Below are 26445 nucleotides of genomic sequence, written 5' to 3' on the forward strand. Positions count from 1 at the left end.
CTTCCGCTAATCCAGCTTTCAAACTAAGAACGCTTTCGAGCCGTTGGAATTGTTTCGTTTTCTTCTTCTTCTTCTTATCATTATTATTATTTGGAACCAACTAAGCAATAAAATGACTTTTGAAACCTGACTGGAGATCATAACTAACACATACAATCTACTCACATTAAGAAAATAAACACTTGCTTATCAAAAAGTGGTAACTGAGGATCAAGAGCACAATTTTTCATTTCACATATAGTTGCCTTTACAAAACTTTAGAGTTTTAACTTTAGCAAACAAGGTAAAAATGGAAGATGTATTACAGTGTTTTTGTTCCTCTGTTCCCATTTTGTTAAAGAAATGTTTTGCAATTTAATGCGCAGAACAATTAAATTTGTTTTGCATATGAATAAAACAATCTTTAAATTGTTCAATCAGGTTTTGTTGCATTTCCATGACATAATTTAAGTAAAAATGTTGCGGTGCTGTGTAACAGTAATCTTGTTCCTGAGTTTATTGTTCTAACTTCTGATATCTCTGATTCTGTTTTCCAACAATTCCAACGGCTCGAAAGCGCTCTTAAATTGAAAGCTGGATTAGCGGAAGTTGAGTTTTCCAGTGTTTTCCGGTGTTGTTGCTAGTTCCACCGTGTCCAGATTTGACAGCAGTCTTGATGACACCATGGATAACACATACACAGAGCAAAACAACACAATGCAGCGCTATAAAACACCGACACACACATGCAAAGACACAAAGAGGCACAGCGAGCGGAGAGGCTTTCTACCTGAGGCTTACCTGAACCATGGGCGTCATCATCTCACACATTTTCTCCAGACTCTTCTCCAAGCATCCCGTCAGGATTTTGATGGGTGAGTTAATACTTGTTATGACAACAACATGCAATTTTATTCTTTCTGACACATTGTGATGTAATTTAAACTGACATGAGTCTCGTGTAGTTTAATTATCAAAGCTTTAAGGATTATTACTCATTGTCTCTGCAGTTTTTGCCATTTTTCGCCTCAGTTTTTGCTTACTTCTTATTTACAAAGTGAAAATAACATTAACAGTAATGATCTTTATATTTATAATTCACCTATAGTATGTAAAATATGTGAGAACTTCCTCTGCAGTGTGAAGACATTGTTATTATTACTAATTACTATTTGTGTGGCCTGAACAAAGAAAGAAAAATCAATCCATTAATTACATTAAAAAAAACCCATTAAGAACAAAAAAGCAAGCTAAAAACAAAAAAACTGAGCAAAATTAAGATCGTATGTGGTTTTTGTCAACTTTGTTTAGTTGTTCTAAGTGGATATTTTATGTATTGCCCTCACTTAAGTAAAATGTCTGCATCCTTTGCCCCTAAACTCATACTTGACAGCTGAATATGTGTTGTGTTTTCAACAGTAACATGTGTGTGTGTTTGTGTTTCTGCAGTGGGTCTGGATGCTGCAGGTAAAACCACCCTGCTGTACAAACTGAAGCTGGGCGAGGTCGTCGCCACCCTCCCAACTATTGGTCAGCATTTTTAACCTCCATCTTGTTATGAGAGAGAAATATAAAAGAGTTAAATAATAATAAACATGTTTCCGTGTGTGTGTGCGTGTGCAGGGTTTAATGTGGAGACTGTGGAGTATAAGAACATCAGCTTCACAGTTTGGGATGTTGGTGGTCAGACGATCATCAGGCCGCTGTGGAGACATTACTACGTTAACACACAGGTGAGACTGCTGCTGTAAACACAGGCGTTTAACCCAGGAGTTTGTGTTTGTGTTTTATGAAGCAGCTGCAGTGAGGAGCTTTTAAATATTGTCTGTTTGTCTTCAGGGTTTGATATTTGTGGTCGACAGCAACGACCCGGAGAGGATCAAAGAGGCATCTGAGGAGCTGCACACACTGGTAAAAAGATTTAAACTTATCCATAGTTTTGTTTTTCATCAGTTTTCATTAATTTAGCTTTTACTTTAGTTAACTATAATGTTTTTATTTTTACTTGTAGTTTAGTTTCGTTTTAGTTAACTTTTAACGACTTTGGTACTTCGACACTGCTTCATTCAGCTTTTAATCCACACAGTACCAGTCAGAGGTCTGAGTTTGAAATAGACCATCATCAGACTCGTGTTAAAGTTAGTTTTACTGTCCTGTTGCAGTTGCAGGAGGATGAGCTGAAGGGCGTGGCCGTGCTGGTCTTTGCTAACAAGCAGGATTTACCCAGAGCCATGTCGGTCAGTGACATCATCGAGGCCCTGAGTTTAAAAGGAGTGTCACAGCCGGTAGGTGTCCCCAGCTTCTGCTGAGCATGGGAGAAGTTTGGCTCCAGAGTTTTCTGTCTTCCACATGTGGTTAGCAGTGTGATTAAAGTGACTTGGTTTGTTAGCTGCAGTCATAAACGGTTTCGGCTGTGTTCTGTGTCTTGTTAATATTTTCATCCTTCTGTGTCTGTGCAGTGGTCGGTCCAGCCGTCCTGCGCCGTCAGCGGCACCGGTCTGGTTGAAGGTCTGGACTGGCTCTCTAATGAGATCCTGAAACGGTAGCAGATGTTGGGGTGACGAGGAGTTCTGCTTTACTTTGTTTGTTGAGTCTTCTGTCTTCTATGAACTGAGGTGAGAGGTGAATTCAGAAGCAGCGACTTTGCAACTGTTAAATCAGCCTCATCACAAGGACATTTGACGGGAAATGCTGTCACTCAGAGTTCTAGAATAGACTCAAAAACAGGAGATAAAAGTCTAAACGGGGCTAATTTTTCATTAATTTTTATTAACTTTTCATTTTTTTAATCACTTTTGTTCAAACTTTCTGAGACAACACAAGCTGCTTTAAAACTGCCTCCACAGGACACACCAGAACGGTGTTTTAATTTTTCTCATCTATCAGACTTACTTTACTTACTAATGTAGTACGTAAGTTATCGAAGGTTAGCATTGTCTCAAGTGGACCACGATGAGTTTTATCCTTACCACAAATGACGTTTGAAATGTTTAAACCACATTTTATGAACAGCTGCCAGAAGTTGTGCCTTTGATCGTTAAATTCACTACACGTGCCAAATAACGCCCTAACATGTGTTATGTTGTTTTTACCTGCAAAAAAACCCTCAGTGCTGCTCTTTCTTAGCTAGCTGGCACCATCATCACAATGAAAGTTGTTTAGCAGTCCCTCTGATGCAGCCAGTCATGTGAACCCAGCTGCGCACTCCAAATAGTGATTGTAAATATGGACGAATGAGACCAAAGATATAAAAGAATTGTATATCTACTGTTATATCTCTGATAGACACAGCATAGATGGACATCACCCACTGCTTAATGAAATATTACTGTAAAGCCTCAAGATTTGTTTGTTTTTTGTTTTTTTTCACCATCACCAAATTGTTGTTTTGAAACAATCAGCTCATTGGATAATATCTTGTCAATCACAATGATAGCCTGGCTCTTAAAATGACCATAATTAAGTAAATTAATGACTGTCTTATTGAGTATGACCCGAAACCAGACATCATGAAAGTGTTTAGTGGGGTCAGGGCAGAGGGATGTTTTTGCATAGATTTTTAGGACAATCAGTCTTTTTGCAGCCACAGGTTTCGCCCCCTGGTGGCTTTTACATTTACTTAAAAACTGAGGGCGTCACTGTTCAGTGAAGCCACCATTTTTCATAAGGGTTGGCACGTGGAGGACAAAAGACATTCAAAATGCTGATGGGAAATTTTAGAAAAGACCACCAAACCAAACCATGTAAAACGTGGTTAAATTCACTCAGTTATAATGATTTTAACTGTTGAACAGTCCTCATTTTTGATTTGTTCCCCATTTACAAGCTATGGCCTTAATGTAGACATGACTTGCCTTTAGTTTAATTGAAGAAGGATTTTCTATCTCTGAGTGTTTTCTTTAAAAAAATTAAAGGCACAAGGAGGTGAAATTAATCAGAAGTTTAGGATTTTTTTTAAAGAAAATTCTAAATCGTGCACTTTATTTGATCAACAGAAGACTCTGATGGTCCCTCTCAGCTTCCTTATAACTTTCATTATTGTAAAAAAAAAACCAATTAACTGCACTTTTTATCTCAGGTTATTTCTTCTAATTGATTTCATTTATTTCACCAAAGAACTGTTGGAGTCGTTTGTCATTGTAGCAGAAACACATGATTTAGTGGTTATTTATGAAACATGACTGTGATGTTTAAACTTGGTGTATGAGGTAAAATTCTGGGTGAATGTTTCTATTAAGATGTTTCTGTAGCATTGTGGCTATTGTTATTTTTCACATGAATTACGTAAATCTTTCTAAACATGTTTATTTTTCCAGATTCACTTTGTCATTATTGTATAATAAAGTTGTCATGGTGGAGAGGTTGTGTATCTTTGTGTTATTTTAATACACACTGTTGGAATTTCCAGAGGGAGTTCACAATAAAATAAAGTAACATGCACTAAATGTTCACTGCCATGATATAGATAAAGTAAAGTAGGTCGACCTTTGCAAAAGTGTTTCCTTCTCACCTTCACCTACTCCACTATGCCTGAACTCTATTCTTCAACTCTCTTTTGTCTCTGTTTTGCTTTTTTAATGGACACATGGACACATCATTGCTGCACCTTGGGCCCATCTGCCACACATCTCTCCCACTTTCAACTTTCTCATGCAGTACCACAGCTCCTTTCTTGATACCCTATCGTATGTAGTTTCCACAAAGAGAAAGAACTTCTCAAAAACACTCTTAAACAAAGCATCTGTGATGTTCTTTCTTGTGAAACCACAGTGCTGCTCATTGATTGTTGTCTCTTTCCCACAGTCCAGCCTCACATATAACTCACTGTAAGCCTTTTCCTTTGTGTATGCTTGCCTCCCAATTCTACTGTCTATTTTCTTCATCTCCCTGACTAGCCCACATTTTCCTTGCTAAACTCTTTCTTTAATCAGAATCAGAAAGGGTTTTATTGCCAAATGTTGAGCAGGTTTACAACATTAGGAAATTGCTGCGGTGCTTCAGTGCAAACATACTGTCATAAATTACGCTTCAATAGACATGAAAATAAAAATAAGAATAAGAATTAAAAGTAAATACTTTCCTGTCCTCCTTCATTTCACCATCAAGTCTCCTTGTCCTCTTGACTCTGTTCAGTGGATACACCAAACAGCTAGTGCTGTACTTTTCCTAGTGAAATGTCTTCTCTACTACGCAGTGCCTGTCTTAACCCCTTGCTGAACTTTGTGCAACATTCCTCCTTCTTCACCTTCCACCACTTAATCCTTGCCTCTGCCTTCATTTACTTCCTCTTCTTAACATTCTCCCCTAACAACACCTTAGGTCTTCTATCCTTTCCAGATTGCTTCCTCTGTGTAAGATGTAGTCCACCTCTGTGCACCTCTGTTTTCTTGAACCAGTCCGAGTAGTGCACTTGGTGGCTCCACCGTGGCTTGTTCTGCCAGGTAAAGGTAAAAAAAATAAAAAAAAGATGTTAAAGCTTCACTTTCAGAGATGGAAAAGATGTGATTTGGTGCTGTATAAATAAAACGGAATTGAATTAAACTAAGATTAGATTCAAAATGTAAAGTTTGATAACTAATTTTCCAAAACATGAGGAAAAATATTAAATGATTTCTAAGCTGCTACATGTCACAGCATGTCATGCTTGCATGCAAAGCATAATCTGCATCTCATAACAGCTTTTTGTAGCTCTATCGCGATATTTCTATGGCACTTCCTCTTTACTGATCTCTATTTTTAAGGATGGATTTAAACGACATGCTGCCAAGAGCAGTTGCAGTTCAGCCTCATTTCCTGTGGGAGGTGGTTGAGAGCAGAGATCTGTTCCCTTCAGAGAACAGAGTTTGTTTCTGTTCAGACAAAGCGAAACTAAACGAGAGTCACTGAGAGAGTGAAATGGCACAGCACAAAAATCTAATGGACAAGGAAAAATTCTGCTGTTCAATCTGCTTGGATTTACTGACGGATCCGGTGACCATTCCCTGTGGACACAGCTACTGCATGAACTGTATTAAAACTCAATGGGATTCGGAGGATACAAAGCAAATCCACAGCTGCCCCCAGTGTAGGCAGACTTTCACACCAAGGCCTTCGCTGGTGAAGAGCACCATGTTAGCAGATTTAGTGGCTGAGCTGAAGAAGATTGGGCTCCAAGCTGCTCCTTCTGATCACAGTTATGCTGAACCTGAAGATGTGGCCTGTGATTTCTGCACTGGAGTAAAACTGAAAGCCATGAAGTCTTGTTTAATCTGTCTGGCGTCTTACTGTGAGAAACACCTCCAGCCACACTATGATTCGCTTACATTCAAGAAACACAAGCTGGTGGAGCCGTCCAAGAAGCTCCAGGACAACATCTGCTCTCGTCATGATGAGGTGATGAAGATTTATTGCCGTACTGATCATCAGAGCATCTGTTATCTCTGCTCAATGGATGAACATAAAGGCCACAACACGATCTCAGCTGCAGCAGAAAGGACTGAGAGGCAGAAGGAGCTCGAGGTGAGTCAAGAAAATATCCAGCAGAGAATCCAGGACAGAGAAAAAGATGTGAAACTCCTTCAACACGAGGTGGAGGCCATCAGTCAGTCTGCTGATAAAGCAGTGGAGGACAGTGAGAAGCTCTTCACTGAGCTGATCTGCCTCATCCAGAAAAGCTGCTCTGATGTGAAGCAGCAGATCAGATCCCAGCAGGAAACTGAAGTGAGTCGAGTCAAAGAGCTTCAGGAGAAGCTGGAGGTGGAGATCACTGAGCTGAAGAGGAAAGACACTGAGCTGAAAGCGCTCTTAAACACAGAGGATCACAACCAATTTCTACAAAATTATCTCTCACTGTCAGCACTCACTGAGTCAACAGAATCATCCAGTATCAATATCCGTCCTCTGGGGTACTTTGAAGTGGTGACAACAGCTGTGTCAGAGGTCAGAGATAGTCTGCAGCACATTCTGAGAGAGAAATGCACAGACATCTCACTGATAGTCACTGAAGTGGATGTTTTACTCTCAGATCCACAAGCAGAGCCAAAGAGGAGAGCTGGATTCTTAAAATTATCACATGAAATCACACTGGATCCAAACACAGCGAACACATGGCTGCTATTATCAGAGAGGAACAGAAAAACGACAGCAATGAATAATCAACAGCCCTATTCTGATCATCCAGACAGATTCACTGATTACTGGCAGGTTCTGAGCACCGATAGACTGACTGGACGTTGTTACTGGGAAGTTGAATGGAGAGGAGGAGTTCATGTAGCAGTTGCATACAAGAATATCAACAGAGCGGGGATGGGGAATGAATGTGGATTTGGAGGAAATGCAAGATCTTGGGCATTGAAATGTTCCCAAAACAGTTATACATTTTGGCACAACAACATCCAAACCCCCATCTCAGGTCCTCAGTCCTCCAGAATAGGAGTGTACCTGGACCACTGTGCAGGTATTCTGTCTTTCTACAGCATCTCTGAAACCATGACCCTCCTCCACAGAGTGCAGACCACATTCACTCAGCCGCTCCATGCTGGACTTCGACTTAATGGTTGGTGTGTTTTTGGAGCAAGTGCCAAGTTCTGTGAACTCAAACATTTATAGTCTTTCATATTCAAGTGGGTTTAAATCTGGATTCGAAATACATTGATAACAATTCATATTCGTATTGATGCCTTTATATGTTTTTGTCTTCCAGTTTATGATGTTAACTTAATGAAGACATCAGCAGAGCTGCCTCATTACAGATGTTGCTCTCGTTAATTTGTACATGTGCGAAGAAATCTATGATACATTTGCATGTATCTGTAGGGCAAACTGAGTGTTTTTGTTGTTTTCTAAATTGACAAACAAAATATAAAACTTATCATTATTGAATAGATCATTTGTTGTATGTAATGTGTGAAAATAAATGTTTTTCATACATAACAAATTATTTATTTATTTATTTATTTTTTAAAAAGGTGTTTTTGATCATTTTTAATTATGGTGAAAACATACTGCATATGTGGATCATCCCTATGCAAGAAGCTGTTTTAAGTTGATGATGAGGTGACTCATCTAGTGATGCTGTGTGATATTGCAAACTTTGGTATCAGTCCAATACCAAGTAAATACACGGCCGTGATTGCCGATACCAATACAGATACTTTAAACCTATAAAGTAGGTTAAAATCAGTGGATTTTTATCCACTGATCAGTTTGCAAATCATCATCACTTTCCTAAATAAAACACATTTTAATGATCATAAAATGTCTGTGATTTTTACTTTTGTTCATAGGACAAAAGTAAAAATCACAGTAAAAAAAACAAACAGTAAAAACATACCTTCCAGCTTTTCTTGTATTTGTTTCTTTTTAGACGAGGAAAATAAATTTCCTCGTCTTTAAAGCACTTTAGCTATTGTTGGTTTGAATGTGCAACGTGGTGTATATGCCCACAGTTTCAACTTTTTAGTTCAGGTTATTATAGCAATTAAGCAGTACACACTTTGTCAAACAATAAGTCTGACTTAATCAAATCACCTGAATCCTATTATTTACAAAGATACTTCTGTCCTTTATCAATCATTATATGACATTTTAATTAAGAATTTAAAAAAAATCATCTGTCCACTTTCCACTGCTCTTTTATTTTAATTTGCATTTCACATAATTTTATTTTACTGTGCTCCAACCCATTTCAGAGTGTGATATTTTCATTTAACACAGCTACTTTTTTCCAAATTGGAAAAAAGTAGCTTTATTTATATATTAAGCTTTTTTACACTGCAGTATTACATAAAGTATCATTTTCTACAATAATATGTAAATCATGTGACAGAAAACTATCATCATTAAATATCATCACTAGTAGAAAACTATTTTTTCATATGAAAATGCAAAACAATTTGCAGATCCACCTTACGTAGAGATAATGGTTTTGTTTTGTTAAAAAGGTATACCAATATAATGACTAAAATTTACTAAATGAGCTTCATGTTTTATTAACTAGGAATTGAATGAAGTTATTGAGCCCATAATTCTTCAGGAAACTGCCAATAAGCCAGCTCATAGACCTGTAGAACAGCTGCCCCCTGCTGGCCATTACACAAATAAAATACAGATTAAATACATTTGGTCTAGCTCACCGCACCACCACTGTGTCATAGCCGGAACAAACATAAATAAAACTGACAAATCCTTTTAATCTTTGTCTAAATGTTCCTTTCACTCTATGTTTGTCTGAAGCTCGTGCTGCTGGTGAAGTTTTGCTTGAAGTGAAAAACAAGAGCAGACTGAGTCAGGCGGATGGAGTTAGTGCTTTATTATCACCGTAAAGCCTTTTTTAATCATGACATGGGAACATCAATCACTGAAACATATTTACAGCTCAACATCAGCGATCCTGTCGTGTTTACTTCGTCTGTAAAGTGCAGCTCTGTCAACACGAGCCTTTCACTTGGTTACAGCAAAAACAAGAAAGCAATATCTCACCCCCACGTGTCCCAAAAAACTAAAATAAAAATAAAATCATCTTCAGTAACTGTTGATTTCGGCTTTTTAGAAACATCTCCACTACTTTAACCTCCCACAAACGGAGAGGTGTGTCTGTGGCCTCTTTCATCCCTACATGAAGAACATGAAACTTAAAACCCCCCACAAATAATCATCGTGAATCACTCTGGAAATGAAATGCAAGTTAATGAATAAATGTGCGATGAACATAAAAGGCCCCAAACAACGACCCACGTATGCATGCCTGGTAAATATTAAGACATTAGAAGAAACGGACTCAGCAGGCAATGTGAAAGAAGATGGAGTCTGTTTTTTATGACACACAGGTGGTTATTGGTTTTTCAACACTGTATCAGAGGAGCTTAAAGTCTAGTGTTTTTCTTTTATGAACACAGAAAGCCATGTTCTCCTTTCAGTTTGAGGGAACTTGAGGGAAATTTGTGCTTTTCTCCCTTTTATTTATTTATTTATTTATTTATTTTAACAGACCTCCAACTTTGCAAATGTCAGACCAGCAATTCACACCCGGAACAGCCCCGAGAGAGGAGAGAAAAGCATCTTTGGCTCACTGACGTGGCCTTAAATCTTCACGGTTAATTGGTACGAGAGCTCATTAACAAGTGTTACTGTCATGCAAACTCTGCTTTCATTTACATGGGCTCCGACCCTTACAGCACGCTAACACACACATACAAACACTGCATACGAACAGCTTGAAATGCTGGAATACTGGACTGATTATGGCTTCACTAATAAATACCCAAGAAAAAAAAAAATCTAAATTCAGAATTTTTCCAAGTCTTTTTTAAATAGAATTTTTTTTTCTGGTTTAAATCAAATTTTCATATTTATGTTCATACTGGTTGTGTTTTTGCTGTAAAATCTGTACAAAAGTACACTCCAATATTTAACACGAGCAAATACGAGGCTCCTGCATGTTAAGATTCAAATGGGCATCCTCCAAAGATGAAGTCTTTTTAGTGCACAAAACAAATTTATTCATGCTGTTGAGGACTGTGGATTTAGCACTTCCTCTATCTTAAGCAGATACCTTTAGTAACCAGTACGATGAGTTCATGTGGCCATGTTAACGTCATCACGAGTCACCATGTAAACTTAGCTCCCAGCTGACTTCCTCACACTCAGCTGATTTTTTTTTTAAGTTAAAATAACTTCTTCATATTTAATGAAGCCATGAAAATTTTTACCTTCGTTCTACAGACCCTTACAGAATCTTACAGACTCTTTAAGTAAACTGAAATTTGTGGCTTCTTTAATTAGTCCAAGACCAAGACTTGAAAATAAAAATAAAGGTGGATTTTTCCTTTAATATTGGCACCTGAAAGTCGATGAAGTAGACCTTAGATCCATCTGGAGCTCAGCTTTGAACCAAAAGGAACAAAAGTTAAGTTGTATTCATGATAAGTAAAACGACAGGTGTAATTTAAGTGGTCTAAATTTTCTCAGCAGGTAACAATCACAACATAGGTCTCTAATGTCAGGGAGTCAAATCCAAAGGTGTCTGAATACAAAAACTAAAAAAGCAAAACAAATCAAACAAAACCCACCATCCTTCAAACTTTCAACCATCAAATATAAGCACAAAGTGAGTGCAGGTAGTTGAAAGTATGCTGACTTTTTATCTTTAAAGGCAGTGGTCAAGTCAAACGTACACGTTTTTCTTCTATCCTGTAGTGCCATTTATCAAATAGATCATTTTGGTGTATAATCCGTCATTTCTTGACTATAATGTAACTAATGTGAACTCACTTTGTGGTGCTCAAAGCAGCAATCTTCACTGTCAGCGAGCAAAGACCAAATCATGCAAAGACAAGAAAGTCTGAAAACTTACAGGATGAATTTTTCCCTTTGAACCTTTCATTCAGCTGCTGCTTTCAGGTACTATCAGTAAAAGCTCAAGCACACTTAAGGCCAAATATTTTTCATTTTTGCATTTGGTCTATACCAGGGGTGTCAAACATATAATCTAAGGGGCTGAATCGGCCCACTGGATGGCTTACGAAATTTGAATTTTTAATCGGGAGGTTTTGAGTTCCGCATCTCTAAAGTTAATCTATTATAATTATTATCTATTATCTGCTATTCAAACTTTCTGTTTCCAAAGTGCAGCCAATCAGAAGAAAGCTGGCTTTTGTTAATGGTTTCTGAAAGAGTGAGGCAGGCCCTGTCAGTGGAGGATTAAACCACTGTAGGAGGAATATGCCAGGTAACTAAGTAAGATTAAAGTGATATTTGTGGGAAAAATACACCAAAAAACCCCAAAACAGACCAAAACTGACCATTATTCTCATTAAAGTGTAGCTTTGAATATATCTATAGGTGAGGCATGCCAGAAAAAGAAACCAATAGCTACAGTGAAACGCTTAATCCAGGTCCAGCATAAGAGAAATAAAGATGATTCTGAACCGTGAATCACAACTCAAGTCCAAGATTAAAAACATGGAGCTGCAGTGGACTGTAAGATGTCCCTTTAGTGGGTTGATTTAAACTTTACTTAACAGTTATATTAACATTACTGTCAATTGATTAGCATTAAGGGTCTAACTGTTGTTTACATATGTCTGTTTCCATAAAAAGAAAAATATACTTAACGTTATAAAGAATATACGTTTTCCACCCCTGGTCTAAACAGTGTCTGAACAATCGAGCCACATTTTTCTGCAGCTAAATAACATCTAACAATATTAATAAATTGAACACGGTGTTGGAAAAACAGCTGGTTAGCAGTTACTAAAAATTAATTTTCTATTTATCAATTAATTGACTAATCAGTGAAGACCTACTGTGATGTGCTGAAATGAAGCCAGTGGAAGGAAGGAAGGAAGGAAGGAATCCTTAAATGACCTTTTCAAAATAAGACTCAGGCTCTCTTTCTATCTTCTGTTTGTGTTTCAGATCATCAGCTGACCTCTTTCTTTTTTTCTTTTTTCTTTTTTTTAAATCAACAACACTGATGGAGAAAGTGGATGAGGTGTCCTGTTGCCCTCTGGGACCTTCATCACGGGTAAAAAAACCATCACTTCCTCTCAAAGTGCACTCATGCAAGAGCCGGTACCGACGGACCCAGGTTCAATATTCTTCTCACATTTTGTTTTACGTCTTCCATATTTTTGTTAGCTCTTCTTATAAAATAAACATAAAAACAGAAACTTAGAGGTTAATCTATATTCATGTCTCTTCTTGAAAGTGGAGCCGGTATAAAAGCAGCATTTTTTTTTCCTTTGTTTGTTTTTGTTTTTTTAAACACAGAATAAAACACGAGTCCTGGATGAGGCGTTTCCTCACCTACTTCCCTCCCTTTTACAGTGAGGGTGCGTTAGATATATCCTCCATTTTAGAGTGACAGGCCTCCATCACAAGCTTCAGAGTCCTGCACAGAGGAAGCACATGTTTTTCAGTTCCAGGCAGTCCGGGCGGGCGGATAGGTGGGCGAGTGGTGTTCCCCTCCTCTGATTCCTGAGCTGTGGTCTCGATTTTACCAGCTGGGACTCGCCTGGGAGGTAAAACATGCATCCTCTGAGTGTCGTTAAGCTTCAGACTCACCCTTCTTCTTCCCCTCCTCTCCAGCGTCACTGTCCTCTGACTGGCTGTTGCTAAGCACTAGGAACTGTCCGTCAGAGCCAGGCGGGTTGGCCGGGCGACTTGATGCAGCGATCAAGCGGCTCTGCTCCTCCAGATCCTGAAAGTCAGTCAAGAGAAGAAGAGTGAACTTTTTCTTGCGCGTGGTGTTGTTTTCAGCATTTGGTGGCAGATGGAGCTTTTAATGGGGCGAGTGTAAGACCTGGACTAAGAATGTGTGGAAAAAGACTTGAAAGACCTTCAAAAAAAGCACAGTGAACTATAAAGATGACATCTGACAACCGCCACAGTACCCTTAATGACAAATTTATGTGGTTTGACGACCAATACAAAAGAACCACTTGAAGGGTAACACCGAGGGGTAAAGAGTTAAAATTGGCTCCATGGATGCAAACTACAAAAGAAAAAAAATGGTGGCTGAGATTTTTGCACAGCAGTGTAAAACATAATGTTTTTATTCATTTAAGTCAGACAAAGCAAAAATGTCTTTAAGTGATGAACCCCAAAGTCCAACAAACTCACAGACTAATCAATTAAAGTGGTGATGATGGGGTCATAACACATGTTTACATTGTATTACAGACTAAAAACACCCCCTGGCTGCTCGGCATACTCTGCACATTCGTTATAACACGGGAATAGTGCAAGGTTTGTGTTGAAAGGTAAAAAAAATCACCTTCTCGATCTGTCTTTGCTTGCTCAGTTCCTCCTTCTGTTTCTCTTTGGCCTTATCCTCCTCCTTTTTCTTCTCCACCGCTTTACGGTCCTGCATCACAAGAGCAACAATAAGAAAACAAGCGTAAACATCCACAGCAACACATGAATGACCCCCGGTTACAGTCTTTACCATCTCCGAGTGCAAGGCGATCTGCTTGGCCAGACCGATGCTGTCACAGATCTGAAAAGCATGAAGAAGACAGACGATCAGACAGTAAGAAGGATGTGTTACACCGCCAGCCAAACAGATAAACGGACACACAACCTTCTCTCCATCGTTGTTGGATTCAAAGATGTAGCACATGGCTCGGCTGTCGCTCCGCCCGCTTGCCGACTGCAGAACAAAACCAAACAGCCTCTTGTTGTCCTGATGGGACAAACACTGCACCACAGTGGAGAGAGGGAACTGCAGCGAGACACAGCAGGATGCCAGTTAGCAAAGACAAAAGTGACACAACTCAAATCTTAGAAACAAGACAAAACTGGAGAAACTGCGGTCACCGTACCCTGAGTCGCGTCACTTGTGTCTGAGGATCAATTAGCCTGAAAAATAAAAGACCTATTTTAATATAAGAGGATAATTGCAATTTTTTTCAAGCTGGCATTTTATTTTATCTTTTCTTGAATGTGGTTCCCGTGGCTCATGCTTGCTTTGCAAAAAGAAGTTAGTCACACAACAAACATCGGCTTCATCCAACACGCTCATAATGATCACTGCAGTTCCTACTTGAGGCAGTCGCAGGTGACCAGCAGGTGGGACTCGGTCATCCTGAAGATGTTGTGGATGGCTCTGGCAGCCAGGATCTGCCTCATGGTCTCAGAGATGACATCCACTGACTCGGCAGTCTTCACCTCCATGGAGCCCAGGAAGCGAACGATAAAGAGCTGGTGGAGGATCGAGTCTACGCAGCACAAAAACCAGAAAAAACAAAACATACTTCATGTATGGCTGTGGTTCCACTCGAGTTGTGTAAAAGCTGATTCTTTGGTGGTTTAAATGTACTTTTTTAATAATTAAATCACTTTAAATTATTTTAAACTGGTTGTAATTATGGATAATAATGGAAATAATAAAACCCATTATAATCTAAATAAATACGCAGTTTAAACCTTTTTTCTACATGAGTTATTATCCAGAATCCCAGTTATAACATTAACATGACCTCTGCATAGTCATAAATGTCATTTAGAAGATAAAGACGTACGTAAATAAATAAATAAACATTGATAAAATAGTCGAGACAGACAGACACGAGTACCTTCACTGTCTTCTGCTGTGCTCTCTCCTGACTCCCCAAATGGATTACTTCTCCTGCAGAGAAGCACATAAACACACAAAACAGTCATATTTTCATAGCTTCAGATATATCTGTCTTCACATTATTAGTTTAGTTAGCTTGCTTTTTGTTCTGTCATTGCATGCTTCACAGACCATGTAAACAGTAGATATAGGCAGAGCTGCTTGAACTCTAATGTTCACAAGCACTGTCTGCAGCACATGCAGCACAGAACCTTCAAATCTGAGCAGATGGTGCTGCGCAGTCAGGCGGTATCGCCTCGTTATGATGCCGGCTAGTTTGTGAAACACATGCTGGAAATTTAAACAGTGATTCATCATTTTCCCTGACAGACACGTACCTGCTGGACTGCGGTGCTGTTTTGCTTTGTCCTGAGTTCTCCTCACTGACGGGGGAAATTATGTCAAACTGGATGGGTGTTTCTGGGGCAACCAGTGCATCCAGTGAGAGCACAGAAAGAGCGGGCGATGGCTCGGAGCCCACAGAGCTGATGCTGCTCGCTCGACCCGTTCGCCCCTTACTGGATGGGAGACAAAGAGAGAGAGAGCGAGAGAGGGAGAGAAAGAGGATGATGACAGGGCTCCATAATGAAATCTGGACCACCTGCGGCCCTACTTCAATAAATAATGGAAGCCGACAGCAGGTTGTGAGGGTGTTGGTAATCATTACTCTCACCTAAACCTAATTTTGAAAAAATCGGAACCCCCAAACAGAGAGGACAGGTAGAAATACCCAGTCTAAAACTCAAACTAGTTTGACAACCCACTCACCCACACACACTCCTACCTGGTTGGTCTCATGCTCTCGTGTCTCTGCTGAAAGGACGGTGATGGTGTCACGGCTTCAAGAGCGGATTGGTTCACTCTGGCTGCAAGCTCCTGCCAACAAGAAGTAACTAGGAATTACTGAGATCATCTGGTTTCTAATAGAGAGGTTTTTGCTTCTGTATGTGCCAAGCTGCTGTGATTTATTACTGAAGCCTGCTTGAAGTCTAGAAATTGTGCACTGGCGTACTGTCGCACAATTACAAAAACCTTGTGGGAAGACAGATATTAGATCAGATCTTCATTACCAGTACCTTGTGCCAAATAGTCAAATCAAAGTAGTTTCCTCAGAAAATCTATAATTTCCCATGCAAAGAGTTTAAGGTCTTCTGCACCATCTCACAATATTGATGCTGATATTTTACAACACATACTTCCCTGGCTAGACTACAACTAAAATAGCTGCCAAAGGTATACAACAGTGAACGGTAAGCAACATGAAGGTCGATAGAAGAAGGAAGCAGACACAAACCTCTGCATTTTCACTCAGGTAGATCCTCCTTGAGATGTTGTTGATGGTGGAGATCCACTAGTGGAGAGAGACAACATCAGAAAACAGCAGCAAACTCAAAGGAGGCTTCATAAAGTTAGAGTATTTTACCTCCTCGCATTCCTTCCTGCTCTCCGCCTGCAGCGTCACCACTCTGACATAATAAAGAGAAGAAAATGATTTTTATTTTGACCTAAGAATTACAAAAAAAGGGGCGGGGCGGAGCACATATGAGAAGAGAACTATAAAAAAGGACCTCTCACTTTTTCCCATCAAAGGAAGTGACCTGAAAGCAGAATCGGCGGTCATCACAGTCAACTGCCATGACGGAGGAGTTGTCAAGGTCTGTGACCAGCCCGCCCGCCACCTCTCCCCGGCCCTGTTGCATCAGGTTTCCACCCTGTGTAAAGAAGTACTGTCGCTCCCAGGATGATGACACTAGCCCAGTCTTACTGTGAGACAGCAAAGACACAAAAAGGATTTCACAGTGTTTACAGTCAGGGATCAAACCACCAACCTTCCAATTAGCAGATGACCCCCTCTACCTCCTGAGCTACAGTCACCCCAATAAGAGATGCACAATGTAAAAACTGTTCTGGGTCTGTGGGTGAAACAGGATTAAAGCTCACTAAGAAATAAAACACTGAAGTCGTCCTGTGGCTTACTTCCGGATGTACAGGTAGCCCTGCTTCCTGGTCAGGTTGCGACTCACAGGTGAGTGGGCGGGGTCGGGGTCACATGGTGCATAAAGGGCGTCACAAGCCCTCTCCATCTCCTGGATGGTCTGTTGCATCTGCCCCACCTCCTCCTCCATTTCCCGGCGTACACTATACATACATTCACATGTTCATTGTCACTCATTGCTAAAATCTTCCCGTCTCCACAATTAATTAACAGTTTGGGGATGAAGGAGTTCTTACTTCTGGACACTGGTTCCTATAGTTCCCAGGAACTCTTCCCACTGCTGGGTGAGATTTTCTGACCCCAGCTTAAAGAAACTGATCTGAGGAGAACAAAAACAGGTTGGTCACTTCAGAGCTGACTTCAAATAAATGTGATTTCACACTGTTTTGGTATTAAATCTCCTTTGCAGAAACTCTGTCTCCCCCTTCTGGCAGTAAAGGCAAACCATGTTTGTTCTTGCCCTCATTCACTGGCTGTGGATGACATCAGTTTTCAGAATTCCTAACTGAGTGAAGTTACCTGGAAGTGTGTGTGTGGTCGTCACAATAAGAGCTCACTCCTTAGTGCTTCCTTTGTTACCTCCTTTAGCAAAGGATACACTGAACCATTCTTCGTGAAAGTTAAGGAAACAAAATGAGTACCTATACCACACGTATAATGCACTTTCTTTTAGTCCATATTTGGGGCATTTTAGTTTAAGACCCACATCAACAACATCCACCATCAGATTAAAAAGTCTGACTCTAAGAGCACCACAATCTTTTCCTTTTCTTTAAATTTTCCTTCATATCCTTCTCTGAGCTCACAGCGTTTTCCATCGAGTTTCTTTCTTGTTATAAACTATTCTTGGATGCTTCCCACGTGTCTTAGACTACTTGACCTTTGTTGCTACAGGTCCTCCCCTATTCAAGCCTGATTACAATGTGTCACCACTAATGCGCATGTGTGTGTGAATATCACCTGACATGAAACTGTGTGCCTGCACTGATAGTGCAAAAACTTCAATGAAATCAAACTTCATTTCTTCACATAAAAGTTCAGCAGTCAGGCTTAAAATGTCTGTCAGAATTGTTTTGCAGGATTACCAAAGAATTTCAAAGCTGTTTCCAAAATTCCCAGAATCAAGCAGGGGGATTAACATTTTGCCAAGTTAAAGATTTGATGTGTATTTCACACTGTTCTGGCTTTTCGTGGGGGAAAAGAATTTCGGACCTGAGTCAGATATGGAATCCAGTTAACGTTTGGTTAAGACCTAATGTTGGATTTTTGAGGTGCACTAGTCCCATCTCTCTCTCATCACCCCCAACCGGTTGCAGCAGATGGCTGCCCCTTCCTGAGCCTGATTTTCCTGAAGTTTATATATGTGAACTGAATTACTCTGCAGTAAAGGCGTGCACACCTGTGCCTGCATGTATCCCAGCAGTGGCTCCAGCAGAGCTGTCTTCTTCTTGTACTGCAGAGTGTTCAGTGAGCAGAAGTAGTGCATCATTGTCTGGTGTTGTTTCTTGCGGGAGGTGTAGACATCCTCCACCACCTCCGCCCGTAACTGCAACACACGAGACTCTTATTTCAGTAAAAAGCCAGATAACATTATCCACTCGCATAATATCATTTGGTCTTGATAATCATCTAGGAAGCTGCTGCTTTGAGGAATGTGAAACTTGATGAGAGACTTTTTAAAACAACCCAACCCCATCTATCATTGCAGCTGCATTTCCACACAGTCATCACTTCCTGTAACTTTAATTAAAAAAATACTACTGAGGAGTTTTTGCTGTTATTTTTTTAAATATAGCAGATTCTGTAAAATTATTTTTATAGAAACCAAAATAGAGACCAAAAATGACAGATTTGCTGGTATGACCAAAAATTACTAATTTAATGAATAAACTTCAGTGATTTGGAAGTTTGAGGGAAAACAGAGGAAGCATTTAGGTCTTTCAGTTCCAAGTTCATACTAATATGTCTTTTTGACAAAGCACAATGAGTGTGCTGAACATGCAAAATATGAAAATTATCCACAGACTCCTGCAGCTGTATTTAAATCATAAAAGCAGCTTCTTCTTATCAGCTCAGCCAACCAATCTAAACAAAGCTGCTAAGCTTCTATCCATCTAACTGTGGATGTTTTTACAGTTAAATAGAAAACTTTCCAGACTATGATTTACCATTTACGGACATGTAAAATAAAACCATTACCACGAAAGTCAATGTATAGTTTGAGGTATGAAGTCATGAATGGTAAACCTAAAAGCTGTTACCTTGTCGTTCTCCCTCCTTTTGGATAAGCGACTGTATCTGTTAATCGCCACGTCATGATCTGCACACAGAGACACAGAAAAGATTTTTAATAGTAAAATATATCTTGCCCTCTTAATAGTTAGAAAACTTGAAACTGCCTGAAATGCACACTAAAAATACCTAAACAAACTAAATTTCACAATTGCAAGTAATTTAGCTTCTATTTCTACCATTTCAATTATTTTTCTTTTATATATGGGCCTAAAATTTAAGATCTAAAGTTAAGTATTTACTAGATCACAAAAGATTTAAATGAAAGCTGAGATGAAAGCACTGTGATATACAGAGTTCAACTTTTTTCCCCTCCAGAGGGCCATGCTGCCAAGATCAAATGGAAACATGGTTAAAGGTTAAATGAAAGTACTAAATGTTAAATGAACATTTATATAAGTCTTGTTAACTGTATGATATGAACTGCTGCATTGCCTGAATTAAACAGCAGTAAAGTCTCACTACAGTGACTGCCCAAGAATTATACTGCCTCTTACGCTAATTTTCAAACACCGCGGGTCAGAAACAGATGGCTTTATATTGCACATGTGTGATTTATCTAGACATAAAGTATATGTAGTATAAAAGTACTGAACCACACCTCTAAATGTTTGAATTCAGGAATTTTCTGTCCAATTTCCACAGATGTATAAAATCAAACTGTCTTTATAAACATTCGTGAAAGAATGGGTCATTCTAAAGAGCTCACTGCATTTGAGCATAGCAGTTTAATAGGAGCCATCTTGGCAACAAGTCAATTTATGAAATTTCTTCCGTCCTAGATATGCTATTATCAGCTGTAAGTGGTATTATTACAAACAGGAAGTGTTTAAACCACAGCAAATTCGTCACAATGTGGCAGACCACATAAAGTTACAGAGCGAGGTCGGCATGTGCTAAAAGGTAGAGCACGTAAAAGTCCCCATCACTCTGCAGAGATCCCAAACGTCTTTGTTATTAATATCAGCACAAAAACTGCCAGAGGCTTCATGGGAAGGGCTTTCATGACTGGAGGTGCAATGCAAGCGTAATGTGTAGGCAATAAAGTGCACTGACTGTAGTTTATGAGGTACAGCTTACCATCACTGGCTATTTGGAAGACTTCTTTAAGAGTAAGGATCTCTGGAGAGACAAAAAAAACTCACATTAGAGAGCAAAGTGCATCTGTTTATGTAGCAAGAGCTGCTGCTTCAGATTAATTCTACTACCATAAATATTAAATATTAATATTGAAAGTAAACAACTAACATAGCAATGCAGAAAATAATTTACATTATGTGTCACTGTTGATGGCAAACTAGTAAACTGAAAATTGTCATTATACATTATTAACGTCTCTAAAACAGTTTCAAAACTGGGTGAAAGAGCTTAAAGTGTTTTCTACCCTTCAGGTCTCGCTCTTTAAACTGAGTGATGGGGAACATCATGGCATCAGCAAGTTGTGTGGACAAGACAGCATGACAGGAGCTGAGCTAGAAAGAGGAAGAGAAGGAGGAAGTTAAAATCCTAACCATGAATCAGATGAACAAACACAAATATAACACAAGTTTTTCTTATTCTTTTTATTTTGCACCAAATTTGCCTGTTTGGGACATCAAAACATGCAAACCTAACTCACTTCATCTATGACTTTTGCAAACTGTTGCAGAGTAGAACTCATCACCTCATCATCACCCCCGAGAGGAAAACGCTGCAAACAACAGCAACAATAAGGAAACATTACACAGCTGAGATTAACACATAGATTTCTGGATGTTATTAAAACCGCTAATATTTTCTATTATGGTAAAGAAAAAATCTGAATAATGCTGATCCAAAGCTGTTTCTAGAAGACAGGAATGGCCAGACTAAATTTCACAGAGGTGTGGTAAAGGCAGATGTGTGTGAAGTAACAGATAAGAGGCTCGTTGTTACAGTATTACGGTTAGGGTGATAAGTATAATGGATGGTATTACAAGGCTGACATTTAGTATTTTATTGCCCTTTTTTAAGGGTCTATTGGTATAACGAAGATAGGCTGTTATAACAGCAAGGCCTGTGGCTTGTGTGATAAGACTGGGAAGCCACACCAAGCAGTGCCAAAACCTGCAGTTCTCCCAATTGACCACTTAAAGCTGGCTCCAAAAATGTTTTTCAGAACAGTGACTTCCAAAAAGCAGAGCATTCTTAGGGAAATGGGGGTAGCTTAAAAGAAATCTCACAAGTGAAACTATGGCAGAATTAAGAAAACTTTTAGAAAACTCAACTCAACTCAAGAGACGAGATTCTGAGACCGCCCAAGTGGAAGCCTTTCGCCACTTGCCTACAACCTAGAAATTCTGTCCATAAAAATTATGAAAAGAATCAGTGACAAAGGGTAGCCCTGGCAGAGTCCAACGCCCACCAGGAATGAGTCTGACTTATTGCTGGCTATGCGGACCAAGCTCTTGCAACGGTTGTATAAGGACCTGTAGCAGTGGGCCAGACAGCTTCTGGAGTATTTTGAATTGCATGAATCCTCCTTAATTTCCAAAAATCAGTCAAATAGTGAGGCACCGCTGGGAACTAAAAACAGTCCAAATTCTTTCAACTCCCAAACGATTCTCCAGAGAAGTGACTCCAATTAGGGCTGTGCAATATGACCAAAATCTCATATCCCGAAATAAGAATTCTATCGTCCCGATAACGATATAAATCACAAAAATGTAACATTTTCTGTAAATTCTGTGAATCTCGGGCAGCTCGTCTTGCGGGAAGTGTTTCCAGCTGCGCATCATGTAGCTGGAGTAGAGTGTTTTAACCGATGCATGAAACGATACATTTTTAGACATAAGTTGTAAAGGCCGCCGTTTTCTTTGTGAGTATTTATTACACAGTGTGCTGCGGGGAAAAGCCTGTTCTGACGTTTGAGTCTAAGGTTTATTTTTTAGCACCTGGTGGCTCTTTTTTACTTCTCATCCGTAAATAATCTGCTCTTTCACGTGATTCAGTTTATTTTGAAAAGTCTCAACAGGATCTTGAGCTTTATTGTGAAAGGTTTATGTGGAACATAAACAAGCGGACACGCGATGCTGTTACCGTCGTTGTTGCTAACGACAACGCATAAAAACAGGCGCTTGTCCGTCCGTAGTGTGGTTATATTAAATATAAGAGAAAGAGAGAACTTTAAGAAATTAATATAGCCACTACAGTGACCATCAAAACGATGAAAAAATATTGCCTTAAACAGTTTATTTTGTGACACCACGAAATGAAACGATAGACGTTTTTTTATCGTCATCCGATATATATCGTTATATCGAACAGCCCTAACTCCAATTATTGTCTAATGCTGATTTTTATCCTTACTACCAGTTGTCTTCTATGCTTTGTATGGTGAGTTTGGGTTTTAAAAAGGCGCTCACAAATAAAATGTATTATTATAAAACAGGATTGATGAAGTTTAGCCAAGTTAGAAGTTAATAGTGAGGTATCTCAGCCAAGTCAAACTTCCCCCAAGGGAATGTGTGAAACAATCCATGCACAACACAAAGTTAGTCATTTATATATTGCCGGCTGGCTATGAAAAAATCCTGATCCTAAGCTTAATGTCCACAGAGAGATCTCAGTTGGTTCAAGGGTGATTCATTTGTGAAGCTTTCAGATATTTAGTGTCCAGCACTTCTTTGTAATAATAATAAAAATAATAAAATAATCTAATGTTTGAGTGTGTACACTTGTGCTGTGGTTGGGACAAATATGGCATTTCCTACCTGTTTGTCATATTCTTTCAGCAGTCTGGAGGTCAGGTGTGTTGCAGCACTCAGCTCATTCTGGAAGACAAATCCGCAGCACTAAGAGCTGGACACACACTATCCAAACAGCAGCACATTATTGATTTTGTGTTTTTGTGAGTGAGTGTATGTGTGTGTACCTGTGCATCATAAATCCTCTGCATGGCCTGATACAGTTGTGTGCAGTAGTTGGAGATGGCTGCAGTGTCCTCCTCAAAAACTCCCAGCAGAGACCGTGTCTGCAAACAAAAACCATCAAAAACAAACAAACATCATGCAGCTGATTTAACTACATGATCCGTTTGTGAAACCATACTCAGCTTACTTGCCCCCAGAAAATTTCCTATGCGAGTGCCAAAAACTTCACCCGCATACATTTCTGCAAATCAAACTGCTGCTCTCAAGGTGTGTCTTAACATCCTGCTGGTCCCTGTCTTTTTCAAGGCATTACTCACTGTGAGAAATAAATCACACTCTCAGGCTGTTTTCCTGAAAGCTGAATGGTTGCAACCTGTTGTGTGATTATCCTGAATGTATTTCACCTTGCTGTAAATCAGATTTTACTGCTGCGGTAACCTGGTTTCTCTCCAGCTCCCACTGTTAAATTACAAATATAACAGAGCTGACGCCTAATGTACACCGAGAGAGTTAATAAGAGACTGGAGTGGATGAAGCATAAATCATTAGTTATATAGACTAAAAGATTTTGCAAAGACTCCAGAGTCATACCAGCTTGAAAAGTTCCCACCCGACCCTGATAGAGTCAGCTGATTTTTTTCTACTCTATAACTTTAACATATCTAATAAGGTCATGCAAAACTTTATCTTCGTATTATGAATATGTCTGAGTTTCAGTCCATCAGAGTACAGGCATTTGTCAAAATTAGTTTCCCTTATTTTAATGCTCTTATAATTTCTTAGAAACATGAGATAGCCACATTACATTTTCAGGGTTGAAAAAACGGTTATGCAAATTCTTTTCGCTCTTGCAAATGATTTTTGTGCTTGAGAGCAGCAAGAATGTCCCTGTGCTTTGAGAGCTGATACCCAGATTATTCTGACAGTTAACGTAAGTAAATCCTGGGTATGTGCAGCTTCAAACCAAGTAAGTTTATACACTTTGACCACACCTCAATCCGTGATGTCACAGCAGGTGTTATTCCTAAAATTTTCAGGAAACAACATCACTGCTCGAGTTGTTTTTCTGTCCATCTGCAGCAGTGCGGTTGAAGCTTTGGGCACGGTGTGACACCAACAGAAATACAACACTGGTGTTTGACCAGATAACCATTACTGGGGAAGAGGGAGGAATGATTAGCTTAGTGGCTACGGAAGTTGCAGGTTAACCGTTAATTTATGTGCAAACCAGCACTAACTCTGACATTTTAGGATCTGGCAGCTTGGCGAAAGCTTCCATCACCTGATCCATAAAGCAGTCAGTTTATGATCCCACTGCATAGCTGAAGTATCCCGCTTGAGAAGCTGTGGTTAGCTGTGCCGTTAGCGATTAGCACCATTCCGATGGATGTTGGCAAACAGTCTACAAAGACAGTTAGCCTAGCTATAGACGTGGCTAGAATTAGCTTTTAGCTGAAGCCCTCGGGGAGTAGAGCTGTTACCTGCGGGCTGTCCTCCAGCGTCTCCTCTATCGGTAGCTTCTCTATCCCGGGCATAGCTGCTGCAGGCGTGTTGATAATCTCTGAGAAACGCAAGACAAACACACAACAAATCGGTCCGACAACTCCCACTCAGGATTTCTGGGCTACACGGATTCACAACACCCCAAAACAGCTCCTCCCGGTTCCACATGCCACGCCCTCTACGGGGTTTTGGATTGGATAGAAGAAAATGAAGCCAATGTGATTGGCTTATTTTTTAAAGGACTATTCGCCATTTTGGCTCTAACCATCAGTTCAGTGATACAGGGATAGCGCGTACACGTTAGAGCCGTAATGGCAACTACTTCGGCGAGTTTCCTGTTGAAATATTTTTTAATCTTATTCAGAAATTTACTGACGCCACATTTTGTACAATATTTTAAAAACGCGTTTTTTACGAATAGTATTTTTGTAACAGATATTTAAATTTTGAAATGTTCAACTTTCCAAAATTATTACCACAAACCATATAAAATGACCATGTTTACAAATATAATTGTTTGTTGAGAAATGATGATGATGATGATGATGATAATGATGATGAGCAGAATAATAAATCTTCTTTTAGCTGCTTTTTTTTAGCGGTTGCTACTGTGGATCATCTGCCTCCATCTGATCCTATCCTGGACATCTTCAACCTTCTGCAGGTCCTCCATAACTACATCCATGAATCTTCTCTGTGCTCCTTCTCCTTTCCTCCAGCCTGGCACCTCTGTATTCAACATCCTTTGTCCAATATATCCACTGTCCCTCCGCTGCACATATCAAAACTCTCTTAGCCTTGCATCTCTAACTTTGTTTCCAAAACACTCTGCGTTGTCCCTCTCATACAATACTCATTCCTAAGCATGTCCATCCTGTTCACCCCCAATGAAAATCTTAACACCTGCAGGTCCTCCTCCTGTTTTTTTGTCAGTGCCACCATCTCCAAACCGTACATCATCGCAGGTCTTATTACCTTCAAACCATTCACTTTTGATGCTATCTTTCTGCCACAAATCACCCCAGACACTTGTCTCCACCTACTCCATGCTTGTCTTCTTCACCTCTTATGTGCAGTCTCCGTACTATGGACAGTTGACCCCAGATATTTAGACTTATCCAACTTCACTACTTCTGGTCCTTGTGGCCTCACTGTTAAACCTTTCTCCCTCTCATTCATACTCATGTAGTCTGTCTTGTTTCTGCCGACTTTAATTTTTACACCTCCACTGCTCCAGGCTCTCTTCCAACCTCTCCATACTCTCAGAATGACATCTGCAAACCTCATAGTCCAGGGAGACTCCTACCTACATCTTCTGTTGACCACTGTGATCACCATTGCAAACATCAGTGGCCTCAGAGCTAGACATCACGCTACCTCAGCAGTCATCTGGACCAATCTTTGCACTCTTCATTCTCTTCATAGCTCCTCACCTCCTCACTAATCCTCTGCAATTCCCGATCCACTAACTTTCAGCCAACACGTCCTCTCCTCCCTCTCGTTTTCTTCATTTATCAGGTCCTCAGAGTACTCCTTCCATCCTCTCAACACATTCTCTTCACTTGTAGTACATTTCCATTCTATTCTTGATTAATCCTTTCCAGCTTGATTTCACTTCCTAGCCAATCAATACAAGTTATTTCTCCTTCCTCAGTGTCCAGCCTCAGATTTCACTTACTATAAACCTT

At 39.7% G+C, this 26445-nt stretch overlaps 3 protein-coding genes across 4 annotated transcripts; 2 read left to right on the forward strand and 1 right to left on the reverse strand.

Moving 5' to 3' along the window:
- Nucleotides 1–324: 324 nt before the first annotated feature.
- On the forward strand, nt 325–4337 carry LOC113022237 (ADP-ribosylation factor 4-like). Its single transcript, XM_080301234.1, has 6 exons — nt 325–854; nt 1429–1509; nt 1603–1712; nt 1819–1890; nt 2142–2264; nt 2439–4337. The coding sequence occupies exons 1-6, from the start codon at nt 788–790 to the stop codon at nt 2523–2525; spliced, it is 540 nt and encodes a 179-aa protein (XP_080157360.1). The 5' UTR covers nt 325–787; the 3' UTR covers nt 2526–4337.
- Nucleotides 4338–5765: 1428 nt separating this feature from the next.
- Nucleotides 5766–7894, forward strand: LOC113022227 (tripartite motif-containing protein 16-like). The gene has a single exon (XM_026167397.2). It carries the CDS (start codon nt 5875–5877, stop codon nt 7564–7566), a length of 1692 nt encoding a protein of 563 aa, XP_026023182.2. The 5' UTR covers nt 5766–5874; the 3' UTR covers nt 7567–7894.
- A 1357-nt stretch (nt 7895–9251) lies between these two features.
- Nucleotides 9252–24940, reverse strand: appl1 (adaptor protein, phosphotyrosine interaction, PH domain and leucine zipper containing 1). Of its 2 annotated transcripts, XM_026167386.2 has the most exons (23): nt 24736–24940; nt 23257–23355; nt 23096–23155; nt 20983–21054; nt 20749–20836; nt 20445–20486; nt 19334–19392; nt 18472–18618; nt 17309–17391; nt 17054–17215; nt 16652–16840; nt 16500–16542; nt 16371–16427; nt 15861–15952; nt 15415–15594; nt 15036–15088; nt 14504–14678; nt 14283–14319; nt 14042–14182; nt 13907–13957; nt 13736–13825; nt 13024–13159; nt 9252–12850 (listed from the first exon to the last, which is right to left on the reverse strand). In XM_026167386.2, exons 1-23 carry the CDS (start codon nt 24787–24789, stop codon nt 12843–12845), a joined length of 2118 nt encoding a protein of 705 aa, XP_026023171.2. In that variant the 5' UTR covers nt 24790–24940; the 3' UTR covers nt 9252–12842. The 2 variants fall into 2 exon arrangements, with proteins under 2 accessions (XP_026023171.2, XP_026023170.2); XM_026167385.2 differs by having other exon boundaries at nt 9252–13159; nt 24736–24938.
- Nucleotides 24941–26445: the final 1505 nt, after the last annotated feature.

This window comes from Astatotilapia calliptera, chromosome 5 (assembly GCF_964374335.1).
Source record: "Astatotilapia calliptera chromosome 5, fAstCal68.1, whole genome shotgun sequence".
NCBI lineage: Eukaryota > Metazoa > Chordata > Actinopteri > Cichliformes > Cichlidae > Astatotilapia > Astatotilapia calliptera.

Bases quoted from the DNA above. Each gene is read 5' to 3' on its own strand.
- LOC113022237 (XM_080301234.1), top strand. From the start codon at position 788: ATGGGCGTCATCATCTCACACATTTTCTCCAGACTCTTCTCCAAGCAT. The intron at 1,510-1,602 runs GTCAGCATTTTT...GTGCGTGTGCAG, and splicing joins CGCCACCCTCCCAACTATTG to GGTTTAATGTGGAGACTGTG. The intron at 1,713-1,818 runs GTGAGACTGCTG...GTTTGTCTTCAG, and splicing joins ATTACTACGTTAACACACAG to GGTTTGATATTTGTGGTCGA.
- LOC113022227 (XM_026167397.2), top strand. From the start codon at position 5,875: ATGGCACAGCACAAAAATCTAATGGACAAGGAAAAATTCTGCTGTTCA.
- appl1 (XM_026167385.2), bottom strand. From the start codon at position 24,789: ATGCCCGGGATAGAGAAGCTACCGATAGAGGAGACGCTGGAGGACAGC. The intron at 16,841-17,053 runs GTAAGCCACAGG...GCTGTCTCACAG, and splicing joins GGCTACCTGTACATCCGGAA to TAAGACTGGGCTAGTGTCAT. The intron at 14,320-14,503 runs GTAGGAACTGCA...TTTATTTTTCAG, and splicing joins GTCACCTGCGACTGCCTCAA to GCTAATTGATCCTCAGACAC.